An 18,759-nucleotide genomic window follows, 5' to 3' on the forward strand; every position below is an offset into this window, starting at 1 on the left:
AAACACTTATCATGTGCCAGACACATAAACAGGTTAGTCATTTTTCTCACATAATTCTAAAATTATTTTCTAGAACTACTGGATCAATTTGTAGTGGGACTGATAGTGTAGCATGCCTGTCTCCTTAACATCCCTCCAACCTTAACAAAAATTTTATTTTTTGTCATGTTTGCCAATTTTCTGGGTGCAAAGCTTTTTCAAAAATTACATTTCTTTTATTATTAGTGATTTCAAGTATTCAGCAAACATTTATTAAAAAACCAAGCAGTCTGCTAACCATTAGAGGAAAAAAAAACTTAAGTTGCTTTCAAATATTTTTTTCTTGTAGGGAGATGTGACAAATTATCTATAACCATAAAATAAAATAAGTAAGTGTGTAAGTGGTACAAATAGTGTGCATGGGTGTGTGTGTGAGAGACAGAGACAGAGAGAGAGAGAGAGAGAGAGAGAGAGAGAGAGAGACCAACAAGGGAGGAGGAAAAGCAAGAACACCATTCCCAACAAAGGGAAAAAAATGGGCCTTAGAGTAAATGGGAGGTAATCTTAGAAGGAAAAGTCTCCTGTAGAAGGTTAAATTTAAACCGAATCTTGAAGAAAGCTAGAAAAACCGAGAGGCAGGTGAGGAAGGAGAGCATTCCAGCCACCGGGAAGGCCAGTACAAAGGCAGAGAGTTAGGAGATGGAGCATTCTGTGAGGAATAACAAGTAGGCCAGTATATCTGGATTACGCAATGTGGAAAAGAATGTGTGCCGAGCACTGTGAAAAGGAGAAATTTGAAGCAGAAGTACAATGCAGACAATCTTTTACAGGAGTTTGCCTATGGAAGGGAGAAGAGAATAAGAGAAAGCTTGAGAGAAACTTTTTAAGGATAGAGAAGGCCTCTGCTTATAAGAAAAGGTTAGGTAGCAGAGAAGAAACCAATTCATAATGAAAAAACTAAAGATCAGAGGGGATGAGTGTTGGAAATGGCTAGTCAATCATGAGGACAGGCTCTTCAAAAGGTGATCAGATAAAGAACACAAGTAGAAGGAATGATCTTGGCCAGAAGGACCCCCATCTTTCTCAGAGACTGAAACAAAGAAGAAATGGAGGATGATGAACTGTTCTTCGGGGAAGGAGAGGGAACTTACTACAAATGCTCTCAACTAAAGTCAGAGACTTTAGTGTGGCAGCATGTGATAAGGGCTGGGATTTGAATCCTCTTTTCTTGGATTCAGAGAAAAAGAAAAGACAAGATGAGCTGGAGTTAGGGTAGGAGTTCTGGTGTTAGTTGTGGCCTCTACACAGTTGTTATTCAATAGGTACAAAGGGCTGAAGCCCTATGATGTCTCCTCAAATAACATTAATGGTCACAAGGCATTAAGCCTTCAGATGAATAGGTAAGGCTCTGATAACTGGAACTCATTTGGGAAACAATGACATCAAGAATCCAAAACTTCATGCAAAAGCAGGTAAGGTGTGATGATCCAAGCTCAAAAGAAAGGCTGTGTCATTCATAATAAATATGGAATTTCTTTACACGGACACTTTATTTTCTAATTTCTATTACAAAAAGAGGATGATACAACCTGCAACTGTACTTCAGGAAGGCTCTGAGTGAGTCCTTCATAAACTAAAGGGCTACATAAATGCATATTGTTATTCTTCTACCAAAGTCCTTCTCTGATGCTTCATGGTAATATGGAGGTGATCTTGAGTCCTGAAAGTTAGATGAGCATTGTTCAAGTTCTAGCAAAAGCTATAGCAAGCTAAAAAAGCTTCAAGAAGCTCAGGGAGGGACTACAAGGGTCTCGAATGGACTCATCTGAAGACCAACCTAGGTTCAGAAAGACTCATCACTGAAGGGATGGACACTAGGAAATTTTTTTCCTCCACTCACAATAAATCACAAATGCTTTCTATTAAAGTAAAAAGAAGATGGGGGTCTACATTAGTAGAGGGAAGGATGCATGGGTGAAATCATAATTCATGTAAGCAAAACAATGGATGGAGGAGATAGGGAAGAAGGAATCAGAGGCTTTCTGGAGGTAACATCTGAATTGGATTTTAAAAGATATAAACTAAACATGCACATCAAACTGAACCTCAAACATAAGCTTCTTTTTGATAATTCATGATCTGTGGCATCAACATCCATCTAGTCTCCCATGTTCAAAAGTGGTTTCTCTCCTTTTATACAGCTATCAAATGTTATGGATTCCATCTCTACAACATTTCTTGACTGGATCTCCTCTCTGTTCTAAATGCCAGTACACAGTGTAGGCCTGAATTAACTCCCCACTGTTCACTACAATATCCTAATAACAGAGGTTCCTAACCATATTTTAATTAACTGATACCAGAATAATCTTTCTTATGCATAGATATGGCCATGTCACTCCTTGGCTCAAAAACCTTCAGTAGCTCCAGACTGCTTCTGAGTTAAGTTGAAAGTGTACTACCTAGTATTCTAGGACCCCTACAACTAAGTCCTATACTACCTTGCCTCAGTCAGACTTGACAATTCTTTTTCCCTTGAACACACACTTTATTCACATGCCATTGTACCTTTGATTAAGTTGTTTATCAAGTCTGAAATGCCCCTCAGCTCTGGTGTTTCTGCCTTCTGAATCCCTACTTATTTTTTAATGTCCAAATGTGACCTCCTTCTCTGACCACTGTGGGGAGCTGTTGTAACTTCTTGTATTTATTTACTATTGTCCATTATAGTTCTTTAATTTGGTCTCAAATTCCCTTCTCAGACTGTGCCTCTAGCACCTAGCAGAAGGCTCCGTAAATAGATGAAGTTTAGTAAATAGCTACTGTATTACACTGGTTGGAGAGCCACAGTGGTGGGAATTTCAAGTATAGACAACAGGCGGTAAAGCAAGGCAAAGGTAGAAGTCTGTAACTTAAAGGCAATGTAACACAGGGCAAGTTACTTAACTTCTAGGCCACTGTCATAGTTTATAAAATTAAAGAGAATTAGATTAAAACTCTAAAGTCCCTTTAAGCTCTAAATCCTAAAAACTGAAGGTATATATGAGGCATTATAAGTAGTTCACTTTGACAAAGTGCCTTATAGCTAGTGGGTATTCAATAAATGTCAATTCAATTAAATGAATAAATTTAATATTGAAAGAGTGTTTGTAAATACACAAATTGTCTAAAACTGAAGATGGGTTTGGATATTTGGAAAGTTCCTTCAGGCACAGTTTCAATTTTTCACAAAAAAACAAACCATGCAATTTCCAAATTTTAATTTCAATATCTTGTACTTGATGCCAAATTTTAGGACAATGTGTATCTTCTCATAATTTCTTTGTAGGAGATTTTGGTCAACAGAAGCAAGGACTAAGGGCTGGGTAAGAATATTTAAAGGTGAATGAATGGATTATGTTTGTTTAAAGTAATGTGTTTAATAACCAAGAGATAAAATTATGCCTCCTTTTGCTGCAGCAATGTTTGAAGCCAACAGCAATCTTTGTTCTTGTTTCTAGTTTACTGACAAAATGGCTGCTAAAACATAACTATTACAAAGAAAGAAGAGTATAGAAAAAGAAGCCAATTACATCAACAGATGCAATATCATCAAAGACAACCTATTTATGAAAAAAGATCATAAAATCAAGTGGAGCAGAACAACTTTTACTCTTTACTGAAGTCATAAAATTAACCAGTAATGCAACACCCTACTCTCTAATATTAATGTTAGCAGAAGAAAAGAAAATTCGGGGGGAAAACAGATTTTAACTACTATTGCTATGGAAAAGTGTTACTAATGAAAAAAACGTACCTCAAACGTTTTTTAAAATGTATTTTTTTTTTAACTGTAAATCAGCACTTTAAGAGGCAGGACTACACACAAAGATTGGGGGAATATTTACATTAGGGTTTATATTTGCTGCTAAAGCTTTGTTTCAAAAACCGAATGTTAGTGTGAAGTATTACCACAAAGGGAAACAAAACCTTACTACTAATTATAATTTATTTTGTGATAAAAGCACTTTAATATTTCGCTAATATCAAAAAAAGCACATCAATGACACTTGTTTACACTCTAATGTAACTGTAAATTTGATAAGAATGTAGAATAAAGTAAAATGAAAAGATAAAAACTTTAAAAGGAAACATAATAAAAGTAAAAATTCTTACTGAGACTGTGCAAAGATTCTGATGATATGGATTGAAAGAAGTTGTGTACTTTTTGACTCTGTAGAAAAGCTTGTGATGAAGCTGAAAATAGCTGCCTGCATATAAAAAGAGAACAGGATTACTTATTTTGTGTACAATAAATTATCATCATTTTATAAATGAAAAAACAAATAAAATACAAGTTTATTACACAAACACTAAAGTAGACCTAAAACTAGATACTTGCTCCATTTAAGGTCGACCCAATGAAGGCAGTAGGTTGGAACAGTTTCCGTGATACACTAAAGGCTTTAAATTTTTCTGTAAAATTTGATGCTAAATTTTAAAGTTTGATATATTTACAGATCAGAAATGAAGCTAAAGAAGAAAAGTGATCATTCACAAAGATAACTGAAAAATATCTTAATATCATAATGGACCATACGCATGAATTAGCAGTTCATTCTTACACTGCATTATATGTTAACATTAATATAAAGAATACACATTAATTAATAACTTCATCACTGTGTAACTCTATAGTTGCAGCATTACGTGATATATGTAATGAGCAAATGAGAGAATACTTGAAAAATAAGGGCTATGTAGGAAATTAAAACTGTTTATCTGAGCAGAGATAAGACAAGTACTTTTTTTTTTTTAAAGGCAATTGGGGTTAAGTAACTTGCCGAGGGTCACACAGCTAGTAAATGTCAAGTGTTTGGTCTGAGGACAGATTTGAACTCAGGTCCTCCTGACTTCAGGGCCAGCGCTCTATCCACCAGGCCACCTCGCTGCCCCACAAGTACATTATTTTACTAATCCTGCTCTCTGCCTTTGAAAATTATATTCCGTGTGTTACAGGTCATCAGAAGCTTTAAGTTTTCAGAACTGCATGAAATTTGTCTTGTCACAATATGAATACAGAGGGGTCACAGAAAGTAGAATTTCCTGACCAAAAAAATATATTTTTATAAAAAGTAATAGCAAAAATTGTGGAATAAAGGTAACAAAAGTTCATAATGACATGAAAAACTGAACAAACTAATAATTTAGCATGAAATTACAGGAAAGTAACATTCCATTTACAAACCTATGTATAAACATTTATTTTAAACATGGTAATGTGTACTAAAATTTTATTGTATCCAACTATCCTAAGTATAATCTTTTAATCAGTTGTGACATAGTCAAGGATCTTAAAGATTTTACAAAAAACAAAACAAAACAAAACCTTACATATTCTGATTAGTAGCTAGCTCAGAATCAGCATGTTAAACATAATGAAAAAATAAAAGTTGATTTTCTTTTAATCCAGGGAAGAATATATTTAAAAAATCCTAAACACAAATAGCCTTTTTTAAGGAGCTACAGAGAAACAGCCGGTTTTAGTAACCAATGCTAGTGTTTATCATGATAATCTGCTACCTTGTGTAACAATTATGCTAAAAGAGCTATTTCAGAAAGCTTATTACCTTAGGATTGGCTCTAGGTCAGGGTGTCGCCGTTCTTCTCTCTTCTGAGACCCTTGATTTAGTGCTCGCAAAATTGTCTTGTCAAAAGTTTCTGAAGACAGTTCCTTTGGAAGCTAGATAAATAAATAATGAATTTCTCACATGTTAAAAAAAAAAAGATGTAATAACTCTAAATATCAAGAAAAACCATTCTTGCCCATGATTCATCCAAAAGCAATTTCTACTCTAATTATTCATAACTGACATAGCAAACAATAAATAATCAATGTAGTCAGTATGTTTACTACTTTAAAGTGATATATAACCAGATTTTTGTGTTTTATGGGCATACCTGAAAGTGAAAAAAAAGCATATATTTCAACATTCAGTTGATGATGTAAAAGTTCAACTTATAAGAATATCTCAGGACTACAAGTACAAGAGTGACTCAGAAGTGCCTTTTTAAAAAAAATTTTTAACATTCTTTTTTTTCTTAAATTTTGAGTTCCTAATTCTCTCGCTCCCTCCTTTCCCCCACCCATTGAGAAGATAAGCAATGTGAGATCAATTATACATGTGAAGTCATGTAAAACATATTTCTATGCCATGTGCCCCCCCCAAAGGCAAGAAAAATAAAGAAAGTGAAAAAAACCCTGTTTCAATCTACACTCAGACTTCACCAGTTCTCTTTCTAGAGGTGGATAGTGTTTTTCATCCTAAGTCCTTCAGAACTGTCTCAGACTATTGTATTGATCAGAGTAGCCAAGCAGTTGATCATCATTACACTATTGATATTACTGTGTCTGATGTTCTCCTGGTTCTTCTCACTTCACTTTGTATCAGTTCATGTAAGTGGAAGTAGGTGCTTTAATGATATAGTACTAATATGGTGGGATCCAGTATATTGTCTGCGATAAGTACATGATTTTCTATTATTTGCATTTTCCACAAAATGCTTAAAATAGCCAAATTATATAACTTTATTCTCTAGTACTCTGACAGTATTCTAGACAATGAAGTTATTGCTGCCTTTAGTGTTGTCATTTCTTGATTTCTACTTACTCTTCATTTTTTTGAGAATGAGGTCATATCTCTATTTCTATGTTTTGGTAATTTGGGCATTTCATATTATTGAAAATAATCCTAAATTGATTTAAAATTCTCAGTCTGATTGGCATATAATTATGTATAATTGATTCTGAGAATTCTTTCTATTGAGGATATGCTAGATAGGTAGTACAGTGGACAGAATGCTGGGACTGGAGTCAGGAAAACCCCAAGTTCAAATCTAGCATCTGACACTGAGTGGTACAAGACAAATCACTTAACCTGCATTTGTCTCAGTTTTCTCCTCTATATAATGAGGATAATAATAGCAGCTACATCCCAGAATTGTTGTGCGGATCAAATAAAATAGTAATTGTTAAAGTACTTGGCACGGTGCCTGGCACATAGTAGGTACTGTATAACTATTAGCTATTATCTTTTTTTTAAAATAACAATTTGATTTTCTCATCTCTTTTTCCTCATGTAACTAAAGGTTTATTAATTTTGTTATTCTTTTTGGAGACCTAGGCTTTTGTTTTTGTTAATCATTTCTATAGAAATTCTGTTTTCCATTTTTTGTATCTCTAATTTCCAAGATATTTTTTGCTTATTTTGGTTGTACTGGCTGATTTAATTTTTTTCAAATTACATATAAAATTCTTTAATCCTCTAAATTTCCAGATAAAATTTTCCTGATAACTGTTTTAGTTGCATCCTATCACATCATTATCAATCTTTTTCACAATTATTATTTCTGAGTTGTTCTTTGACCCAATCACTATGTAGGATATCATTAAGTCTCCACCTAGGTCTAACTGCTTTTGTTCCTTATTTTAATTCCCATTTTTACTGAGTTGTAGTTTATAAAGAATGTATACACACACACACACACACACACACACACACACACACACACACACACACACACACTAAAGTATTTGTACTTTCATACATTTATTTATCCCTCTTAATTATCAATCCCAGGTTACAATCACCATTGGGAGATCTAAATTATTATTTTATTTATTTGAGGTCTAATTTTTTTTTAATGCAATTGGGGTTAAGTGTCAAGTGTTTGTTCTGAAGCCGGATTTGAACTTGGGTCCTCCTGACTTCAGGGCTGGTGCTCTATCCACTGTGCCACCTAGGTGCCCCTTGAGGTCTAAAATTTTGCTGAGCATTTCAGAAAACATAAAAAGAGCATTCACTATAATTGTTTAACTCTGTAGTTTAAAAAATATATTTGTAATATAAAACTTGTTGTAAAGCTCCAATGTTAACCAAAACAGTCTTTCAGAAGAGAATTGTGTATTAAGTACATTATATACTTCCTGTGGAAACATGAAGTATTTTTTACAAGCTTAGAAATTTACATGACTGAAAAATGAAATATGACAAAATATCCAGGACTAAAGGAAACTTCATAAAGCAACTTTACCTTAGCACAATTAAAATTATTTAGGAGATTTAGGATGAAAGGAGAGAGAGTGGTAAAGTCATGCTGTTACAGGGTCTCATTCAAAACTTAATTGTACTTCAACTTCTATATAAAAATAGAGTATAAATTTTGATCAGAAGGAAAGAGGGAAAACAACCAAAGAGATTGAAAGGAACAAAAGTAGTCTCTGAATCACGTACAGAAAAACTACAACAGAAGCCAAAAACTACCTTTCCCCTACTCTCTGGGACTAACAGTTGATTATTCTGAAGCTTGCAGCCTCTGCTCTATTTTCACATTTGCAGTGATCCCTACTGCTTCCCAACAGTGAAGGAAAAAAGGAGGTTAATTAATGTCAAATTAATTGCTACTGAAAATGGAAAATTTTTCTGACATCATTTTTGCTCCTGTGAATATACCTGACAATTTGGTATGCCTAAGCAATTTGCACTAACAAAGACTAAAGTACTTAAGGGTCTATAACTCTTCTTAAAGTTTCCCATTTTCCCAAACCAAGTTCACAGAAGACCAATCACTGGAGCTTCTACTTATTGAAGGAAACTGTTTTAAAATTAATAACCTATCCATCCCCATTCAGCACCTCTATGTTATTGAGGTCATTGGATTATCAGATGAAAAGGGAAGTCTCTTTCCTTTGTAAAATTTTGTGGGTGGAGGGGAAACCTAAGAGTTGCAACAATGCAGATCTATTTGTCCCTGTCTACTCCTACACATGGATAGGGCAAAATGGTAGAAGCCACAGATTAAATTGATACCTACAACAAATTTAACACTAATTTTAAGGGGATATTTTGTAAAATTCTGTCCCTGAAACTCTCAATGATGTGTTATCTCAGGCTTTTGAGTATTCCTTCCAGAGATATGCACCGCAATCTGTCTATTCCTGGTCAACCTTTGCCAATTCTCTATCGCTTTTCATAGAGACCTAATTTTTTACGCTTCCCCAAAATGACAATTTACAAAGAAAATGACAAAATTCATAGGTAGTAATAATAAACAGCCAAGGAAAATTTGAGAAAATAATGAAAACAAGCAGCAATTAAGGGGGCTTGGCATGCCAAATCACAAATTATATCAAAACTATCTGCTGAATCGTTTTTTAAGATGTAGATCACTGGGAACAGGTTAGATATGCAAGCTTTCAAAGCAAATATGTACATCAGTCTTGTTTTAAATAAACCCAAAAACACACAGAATGACAGTGGAGGAGTGGGGGGTGGTCCTTTATTCAAAAATTCTTAGAGAACTGTATAGAAGTTTAATAGAAAAAAAATTTGGATCTACATCTTATACCATGTACTACAAATAAGATAAATATTTTTTAAAATCATGATTAAAATGTTATAGAATGATAGGTTCTCTTTCATAACTATGGATAAACGGTACATTTGTAACCAAGTAGGGCAGATCATGAAAGACAAAACAGATTAATTTGAATATATATAAATAAAAAAACTTTTACATAAAAAGCAGCAGAGAGAATAAGTAGCAAAAAGAATAAAACATAGAGAAAACACATAGGAAATGGCTGACACTCCAAGTCAACAGAGAAGTGACTGAAGATTACAAACTAACAGTTCGTGGAAGAAGAAATACAAACTGTTTTTTAGACATCTAAAGAAGTGCTCAAGATCACTAATAATCAGAAAAAAATTAAAACAACTTTGAGTTATCACTTAGGTCTATTAAGTTGGCAAAGATAAAAAGCAACTAGGTAGCACAGTGTAGAGAAGTGCTTGATCTGGAGTTAAGAGTTCAAATTCTCATTTGTGAAATGAGAATAACAATAGCACTTTACCTCACATGGTCATTGTGAGGATAAAATGGGATATCTGTAAATCACTTTGTACCTTACTCTTAAAGTATTACATAAATGCTGGTTATGATTATACTTACTGTATAAAAAAATTACCGTAAAAAAAAAAATTTAGTGCTGCAAAACAGGCACAAAAATGCACTGCTGGCCAAGCTATAAACTGGTCTAATCCCTTAGGAAACCACCTGGAATCTCTAAAGAAAAGTTATGAAGTTATTCATACCTTTAGCAAGAAGTCTTCCTCATTCCATCTTCCTTGCACCCCATTACTAGTGTCTTTCATCTGAGATTCTCTTACATTTATACAGCATATATATTATTTGGACATAGTTATTTAGATGTCATTTCCCCATTAGGATATAAATTTTGTAGCAGGTACCAGGTTTTGCCTTTCTATGTATCCCCAGTGTTTAACCCAGTGCCTGGAACATAGAAATGCTAAATAGATATGCCTGGCAATTAATTCATTCTGATCCAGTGACTGGACTATTAGGATTATATTCCAAGGAAAAATATAAGAAGAAAAGACATTATCTAGATGAAAATATTCATAATAGCAATATTTGCAATAGCAAAAAAAAGGGAATCAATTTATGACATGATATTTAGGAGAATGCTTTTTAAAAAGGACTGCCCTTTTGTATAATACATAAATATATAATTTATAATAAATATAATATAAATATAATAAAAGGAATGTTAATATAAGGAATAAGAATAAATCAAAGAAAAGTAGGAAGATGTGCATAAAGTGATACAGCATGAACCAGGCAGCACTAAAATATTAAACAAATTGTTTTGGCTACCTAAGTGAAGACAACATTAAATGGCAACAGAGAGAAAACACTAGATGAAGTTGCTACTAGGTTACAGAGCAAACATTTATTCTTAAACTGAGTATTAAGGTTGTACATACTATCAGTCACAATTATTTATGTTGTTTTATTTAACTTTTCAGGGATTCTATACTGTGTGTGATCTAATTTGGAGTATACAGTAGGGGGCTGAATGATGTCAGAACTATCAGTAACATTTTTTTAAAATTAGGACAGTAAAATGGCAGTACGGTAGGACCTAGAAGAGTCCGGATATCCCACAAACACCTGAATAAAACTCTGAAATATGTACCAGATAAAAACACAGAATAAGGAAGGATACATGAGCTGAAAAGTATACAAATATAGAGGAAGTAGTGGGTGAACAAGCATCCCATGGACTTCACTTTCACCTTAACTGGACAAAAGAAGGCTGAATACAATATCTCTCTCTCTGTCTCTCTCTGTCTCTCTCACACTCACACACACACACACACACACACACACACTCTCTCTCTCTCTCTCTCTCTCACACACACACACACACACACACACACAGAGAAACAGAAACAGACAGAAAACAAATTCCAGTGTTGGAAAGTGGAGTCTTAACTGGGTAGTAAAAGTGCATAAAATATCTGGGAGTCCATCTACCAAAACACAAACAGGATCCATATATGAACATAATCATAAAACACTACTTATGGGGGGGAAAAAAAGACCTAAATAATTGCAGAAATACTAATTCTAAGTTTCTTAGCCTTTTATGTATCATGGAACTCTTTTCAGAATGTTTTTAAATGCTTGAAATATGCAGGATTACAAAGGAAACCAATTATATCAAAATACAATTATTAAAATATTTTTTAAAAGTTTAAAGACCCCAAGAATCCTTGTACTAATTGCTCATAAAAAGATCCTGCCAACATAACAAAAATGACAATACTAAATTAATTTACCCACTCAATGCCCTGCCAATCATACAAAATTATTATTTTATTGAGTTAGAAAAAATAATGTTTTTCATCTGGAAGAACAAAAAATGTCAAATAATGGGGAAATAATGGAAAAGAGGAGGCCTAGAAATATCAGACCTGAATCTGTACTACAAAGCAATAATCATCAAAATATTTAGAAAGGTTAGATCAGCAGAACAGAACAAATTAAGTATAAAATATACATAAAAACCAACACAGCATTTGGTAAACTCCAAGACCCTTTACCCCACCAAGAAGTAAGATCATGCTATTAGAGAAAAACCAATGGGAAGCTAGAAACTAGTCTAGCATAACAGATCTAGATTGTTATTCTAGATATAGACCAACAGCTCACACTCTACACCAAAACAAACTCAAAATGGATATATGACTTGCACATGGAAGGTGACATCATAAACAAATTAGAGAAGCAGAATTTACCTTTGAGATTATGGATACAAAAAGAGTTCATGAGCAAAGAAAAGATAGAGGCTCAAAGAAGATAAAATGTACAATTCTGAGTACATAAAATTAAGAAGTCTTCGCATAAACAAAACCAATGAATCTACAATTAGAAGGGAAAGAGCTAATTGTAAAAAAAAAAAAAAAGAAAAAAAAAGCTTTGCAGCAAGTTTCTCTGATAAGGGCCTCATTTCCAAGATATTATATAAGGAACTGATTCAAATTTTTAAGAATACGATTCATTCTCCCAATGGATCAATGGTCAAAAGATATGAAAAGGTAGTTTTAAAGGAAGAAATAAAAGTTGTCAACAATGATACTGAAAAATGTTTGAAATCACTAATAATTAGAAATATGACAATTAAAGAAACTCTAGAGGTTCTACTTCATACCCATCAGATTGCCAAATAAGATAACAAGGAAAATCACAAATACTGTAAAGGGTGAAGGAAAACAAGTACACAAGTTAATGAATTGTTACTGGAGCTATGAATTGGTACAGCCATTCCAGAAAATAATTGAAACTATGCTCTCAAAGTCACTGTACCCCAGCAATAACACTAGTGACTTCCCTAAACCCCAAGAAATAAAAGGAAGAGGAAAGGACATAGGAAGATGGGAGTAGGAAGTCTTATGAATGACTTTCTTTTTTAAGTTTGTGAAAAGTTTTACAGAAATGAGGTTGACTTAATTTCCTTGAAACCGTTCTTTCCACAATTCCCCAAGTTAAAAATATGAAACTTTCAGTAAGAGATGTGGAGTTAGAACTGGTTTACCATAAGAGCAAAAATTTCACTATTTCCATCATTGAGAGAAAGTTATTATATAGCAAACAAACTTAAAAGTGAAAATTTTCTTTCAATTAACATTGTTTAAAGTAACATTCTGAAAATGTTTCAGTCAACATCAAGAAATGAAAGAAGGTGCCTCTCTGATATCCTTATATCAAAATTAAAATTTTGTTCCCTATATCTAAGACTTTTATTAAAATTGGGCAGGTCATTACTACATAGCCTTATTCAAAATACATACCTTTAGTAGGAATTCTTGTAGTTCTTGGTGTGTTTTTGTTACAGTTGTTACAGAAAGATCAGACCAGTTTACCTGATGGAGAAAAAACGTATTTCATGTTTCCTTCCCGCAACAGAAATTTTTTTCTGAAGGTTTTGTATAAGTTGAAGCTATTCAAAAACAAGTGAGCCTATCAATGAAACAAATTTTTTAAAATAACCAGCTTTGTACTGGTATCTTCTTCTCAAAAAATCCCAATAGAAAAATCTCAAGTCTATCATGTGATACAAGGAAATGTTTGTGAAAAATACCCTCTTATAGTTTATTGGAACTTTAAACTCAGTTAAATCACACAACTTCCAACAAATGGTGTATTTCGAGGTGACAAGGTTGAAGGTGAATGTTTGCCAAAGGAAAGGTACAAAACCCAATGTGTTCTTTATTATCTGAGACCCTTAAAGCATTTGGATATCTTAGCTTGCTTAGATGAACCTACAAAACCTTAATAGTCAATGAAAAACCAAAAGTTGAATCCACTTAGAATTTTATTTAGAAAAAAAAAATAAGACCAAAAAAAGTCAATAAGGGACAAAGGCAATCACAAAAACACAAAACAGACAATTCTTCTGACACCTAAAACTAAAAACCTTTTGTGTGGAAAAAAATGAAAAAAGACTTAGGAGAAAAATAGTTGAATGGAAAAAAAGCTCTGCATAAGATGATAAAAGTATGACATCCTCTATAAGGAATCCTATATAAGACAAATATAGAACAGCAAGAGCCATTTCCCAATATATAAGTAGATAAATAATATGAAAAAAGTTTTCAAAAGAAAAATTGCACACAATAAAAGACTACATGAAAATATGCTCCCACCCACTAACAGTAAGAGAAGCACAAATTAAAATAACTGTGTGATTTTACTTCATACCATACAAACTGGCAAAAGTGACAAAAGATGGAAACAATTAATGTTAGAGAGTCTGTCCTTATAGAGAGGCATACTACTTCACTTTTTCTCCTTTAAAAAAATTTCTTTATATTTCCTCCCTACTTCCTTGAGCCACCCCCTTGTAATGGATTACAAATCAGTAAAGCAAATTAACTAATACATAGAGAGCATATGCAGCATTATATATCCATAGTCCCCTACATGAAGACATAAAACATTTTCTCAACTCTTCTGGGCTAAGCTTGGTGATCATAATTATGTAGCGTTCAGTTTGGGGTATTTTTCCTCTGTTTATATTGCTGCAGTTATGGATATTCTTTTCTTGGTTCTGCTTACTGCACTCAGCAACAGTTTTTACAAGTCGTCCCATGATTTTCTGAATTCTTGAAAACGGTCTTTTTTTTTAAACAGCAGTGACATTTTATTATCTTCACATACCACAATCTATTTAGACATTCCCAATGGTCTGTACTTTGTTTTCAGTTCTTTGTTACCATGATAAGTGAAGCTATAAATATTTTGGTGTATATAGGACCTCTTTCTGTCTTCGATGTCACTGGGATATACAATATAGTTGTTGTTTGTCCTTCGTTCTTGAAGTACAATATATACGATATAGTACAATACAGACTGCCTAGTAGTGGAATGTTTGGGTCAAAGGGCTTTTGTTCACTTTCTTAGCATAATTCTAAACTGCTATTCAGGATATATTCAAAAGTATTCAAGTACTGAACAGATCTTTTAAGAAATCCAACCATGCCAGGTACATCCCATTACAATGATGCAAAAAAAGTGACCCTATCTTTTGACTCAGAGATCCCACAGATAAGCATATACACCAAGGAGGTCAAGGGCAGAAACAAATGTATAACAGGTACCAAAATATGTAAAGAAGCACCCTTAGAAACAAAGTAGGTGACCACAAATTAGGGGATGAACGAAAAAACTAAGGCCTAAGAATATAAGAAATTATTATTGTACAGTAAGAAATGACAAGTATGAACAATTCAGACAAATATGGAAAGAACTGTAGAAATAGATGCAGCAAAACAAAGATAAATAAATTACTAAAATAATTGCTAGCACTTGAATACTTACATAATAATATTTTCACATTTACAAAGTACTTTACACATGTATCTCAATTAGTTGTCTTTTATAATTAAGATAGCTGAGCAAAAGATAATCCTACCCTAGTATGTTAAAAGCACTAACTATACCTCTTTATAAAAATAATACTGTTAATGTGTAATTATATGAACAAAGTAACTAAACTGTCCATACTCTTTGACCCAGAAATTCCACTGGTAGGCATATGTCCTTAGGAGGATAATGATAAAAATGATTTATTTCTACTGGGGATGCCATAAGAAATGATGAACATATTATTTACAGAGAAACATGAGAAGACATTAATTGATGTAAAATGATGCACCAAGAAAACAAGATACATAATGACTAGAGCAATGCAAATGGAAGCAGCAATAACAGTGGAAATTGAATGCTGTAAAATTATAATGACCAAGCTTGCCCCTAAAGAAGAGATATGAAAAGGCTTCGCTCCAGATTATTCACAGAAGCAGGTGGCTATGGGTGTGGAACCCTACGTATCTCGTGATGCTTTTTCAACAAGTGGGGTAGTTTTCTCTGCTGCTCTGCCTCACTTCCTTTTAACTTCTTTGTCATAAGACAATGCTCTCTTGGAGAAGAGGAAAGGATATACTATAATTGGAAATATAGTGATATAAAAATAAAAGATTACTGATAAAAACTTATTAAATAAAAAAAACTATCTGTACTATATTGTATGGCATGTTATACTTGCCTATGCCTTTGCTTCTATTATCTAACTTGAAATAGCAGCATATATGTTATGTATACATATGCATCTAACTTTGAAAACCTAAAGTATTGTCACATATTTTCTCATTCAAATCTCAATATAATGACAGAATTTTAAGCTAAGTCAACTCCTTTTCACAGATAAGGAAACTGACAACAGTCTTCACCATACCTTAATGAAGTCATTAAGACATGTCAACAAGCAAGCATTTATTAAGTACCTATGCACCAAGCACTGTACTAATCACCGAAGATATGAAGAAAAGCAAAAGAAAACAAAAGCCAGTCCCTAGTTTCAAGTAGCTCAGTGTCTTAGTGAGACAACATGTTAATAAAAACTATGTACCAACAAGATACATAGAGGTTAAATTGGAGACAATCTCAGAAGGAAAACACGATGACTAAGCACAAGGCTTCTTACATAAGGGTGAGATGCTAGCTAAGACTTGAAGGAAGCCAGAAAAGCTACATTTGCTACCTTATCACACTGGAAACAATCCTAAGGGATTTTTTTGTTCCTTTTTTTTCCCCCAACATTGTAAACTTTTTTCTTAGCATTCTACAAAATATAATTTTTAAAAACTCTTCATTTCTACTAAAGTACTTATCACTAAACGTCCTCAAGACACAACATTGCAAAAGTATTTGTTATAGGCAATCCCTTCAAAGTTTAAAAAAATGTTAAATTTTACTCATTTGTTTTCTTAAAAACAAATTTCTAGGCATCAAAATGTGACAAGAAGATATCAGTTGAAAATTAAGAAAGTACATCATTTTCTTTATGTAACAAATTCTGGTAATACTGAATCACTTAACCCCACTGAGTCTCAGTTTCTTCTTCAATACAAAGAGGTTTAACTTGATAACTCTCTGGTCCCTTCAGTCTACAATCCTATAAATGCAATTCATTTAATCCAAGATTAAAATATGTTCAGTGTCATTTTAACGTTATGCTGTATTATATTCCAATTTTTGAAAACAGATACTTCATAATAGTCTATGAATGCAAATATTTGGTCATACACTCATACAACTAAAATTACAAGTTTTTTTTTCCCCAAATGTCAGTTTCTATCTTAAAAAAAAAATGACATAAGAAATGCTCTAAGTATTTCAATATGTTGACTTACTTTGAAGGTGTATTCCCAATGCTTGTCAGCCCTTTTTCTTTGTGCTCCTTTGAGTATTATTTTCTCAATGTGTACAGCTGAAAAGAAAGAGAATGACTTAGTTTTATTTCAATAACAAACACAAAACCATGGCTAAAACTCTTCTTTTGACATTGAGACAAGATGGGAAAGTATTAATTTGCTATCCATTAATTAAGAGATTAAGAGCCCTTCTCCAAACTCCTATGAAAGAAATTTCTCAAATTACAAGACTTAGAGTATTAGTAAAAGAAAACTCCTCAAAGTAGCAGTGATCTCTCTACTGTAAGACACCTGAGCAAAATGAAATCTACCATCAATACATTAAAAAGTACTAAGACTACTTAATAAAAACATCTTGTAAATATATAGTATTGCATACTTTAGTATATTTTTACTACTATCTAATTTAGAAACTCCCTTAGTGCTTTCACATATACTCTTAATGTGAATCTCAAGAAAAGGCTCAAAATCTTAGATTTCTAGTCCAATGTTCTCATTTTATAAATGAGAAAACTGAAGACCAGAGGCAGTAAGTGGCTTGCTCAAGGTCACACAAATATTAAATGAGAGAACTTTTTTAGCTGCTATGTCTCACCATGGACTCATATTGAGCCTACAATCCATTTGAAAGCCCAGTTATTATTCATTGGATTATGAAGGCATATCATTCCCATGCCCCCTGCTTCCTACTCTTAAAAGAGACTTTTTTTTTTAACCTAAATTCATGTGTCTATTAAATTGCATTATTTTGCTTCACTACATCATTTCACTGCAGTAGGCCCTCTCTGAATCTTGGTATTAAACATGCTAGCTTCTTATCATAATCAAGTTTGACAAGCATGTCAGCTAAGCTTCTAGCCAAGTCACCACTAAAATTGTTGAACAGCACATGGCAAAAGACAAATTTCTCAGGATGCTTCACTAAAGATGCTCTTCCTATCTGACATTACGCCACTAATTCTCATGCTTTAGGCACTAATTCTCATTCCAGGCATTCAATCAGTTTCAAAACCAAATGATACTATTACCACAGTATTATTTATACTATTTATACTACCTATCATACTTTCTCTTCTATCTTGCTCACAAGGATGGCAAATATTACCAAGACCAGAGATGAAAAGTTGTGTATGAAATAACAAGTTAGAGATGTTTTAGATTATAGGATCCACTAAATTATAATAGACGTAGTGCAATCCCAAGAGGACTGGTCAGTAGTTTTCACTATTTTTAGGAGATTAATGCCTCCCAAATACAGTCAGTGCTGAAGATGCTATAAGAAATGAATTCTCAAAAGCAAAAACAAAAAATATTTTAAAATAAAGACTTTTCCATTTTTGCACAGCAGTTAAAAATGTCAAACTTGTGTGAAATATAATATGACCATTTTGCAAGTCAGTGATACTGCTATCCACAGCTATTTTTTTTAGTCATATCGAATTTCAGTATTTCATCATGTCCCATATTTTATGTGACAAGAAATATTTTTCCATTGATGCATATAAGTTAAAAATGTCAAATTTATGTGAAATATAATTTTTAAATTCTCAATTATGGACATAATTGGCAGAAATGCTGCTAAATAATCTTTGAGATTGCTGGGTTTTTGTTTTGTTTTGTTTTTGAGATTACATTTTTTAAGAACCAAGATATACTTTTA

At 33.0% G+C, this 18,759-nt stretch overlaps 1 protein-coding gene across 1 annotated transcript in view; it reads right to left on the reverse strand.

The window, feature by feature from the left end:
* The window catches only part of ZCCHC2 (zinc finger CCHC-type containing 2), an 84,792-nt gene that overhangs the window by 35,917 nt on the left and 30,116 nt on the right, over positions 1–18,759 (reverse strand). The window contains exons 3-6 of the mRNA XM_027868911.1: positions 17,079–17,155; positions 13,176–13,247; positions 5,589–5,701; positions 4,135–4,229 (exon numbers count right to left, since the gene is read on the reverse strand). Of these exons, the coding sequence (XP_027724712.1) occupies positions 4,135–4,229; positions 5,589–5,701; positions 13,176–13,247; positions 17,079–17,155 (357 nt within the window). The remainder of the gene's footprint in view (positions 1–4,134; positions 4,230–5,588; positions 5,702–13,175; positions 13,248–17,078; positions 17,156–18,759) is intronic.

The sequence above is a fragment of the Vombatus ursinus genome, unplaced genomic scaffold, assembly GCF_900497805.2.
Source record: "Vombatus ursinus unplaced genomic scaffold, bare-nosed wombat genome assembly UNPS02014791.1, whole genome shotgun sequence".
Classification (NCBI taxonomy): Eukaryota; Metazoa; Chordata; class Mammalia; order Diprotodontia; family Vombatidae; genus Vombatus; species Vombatus ursinus.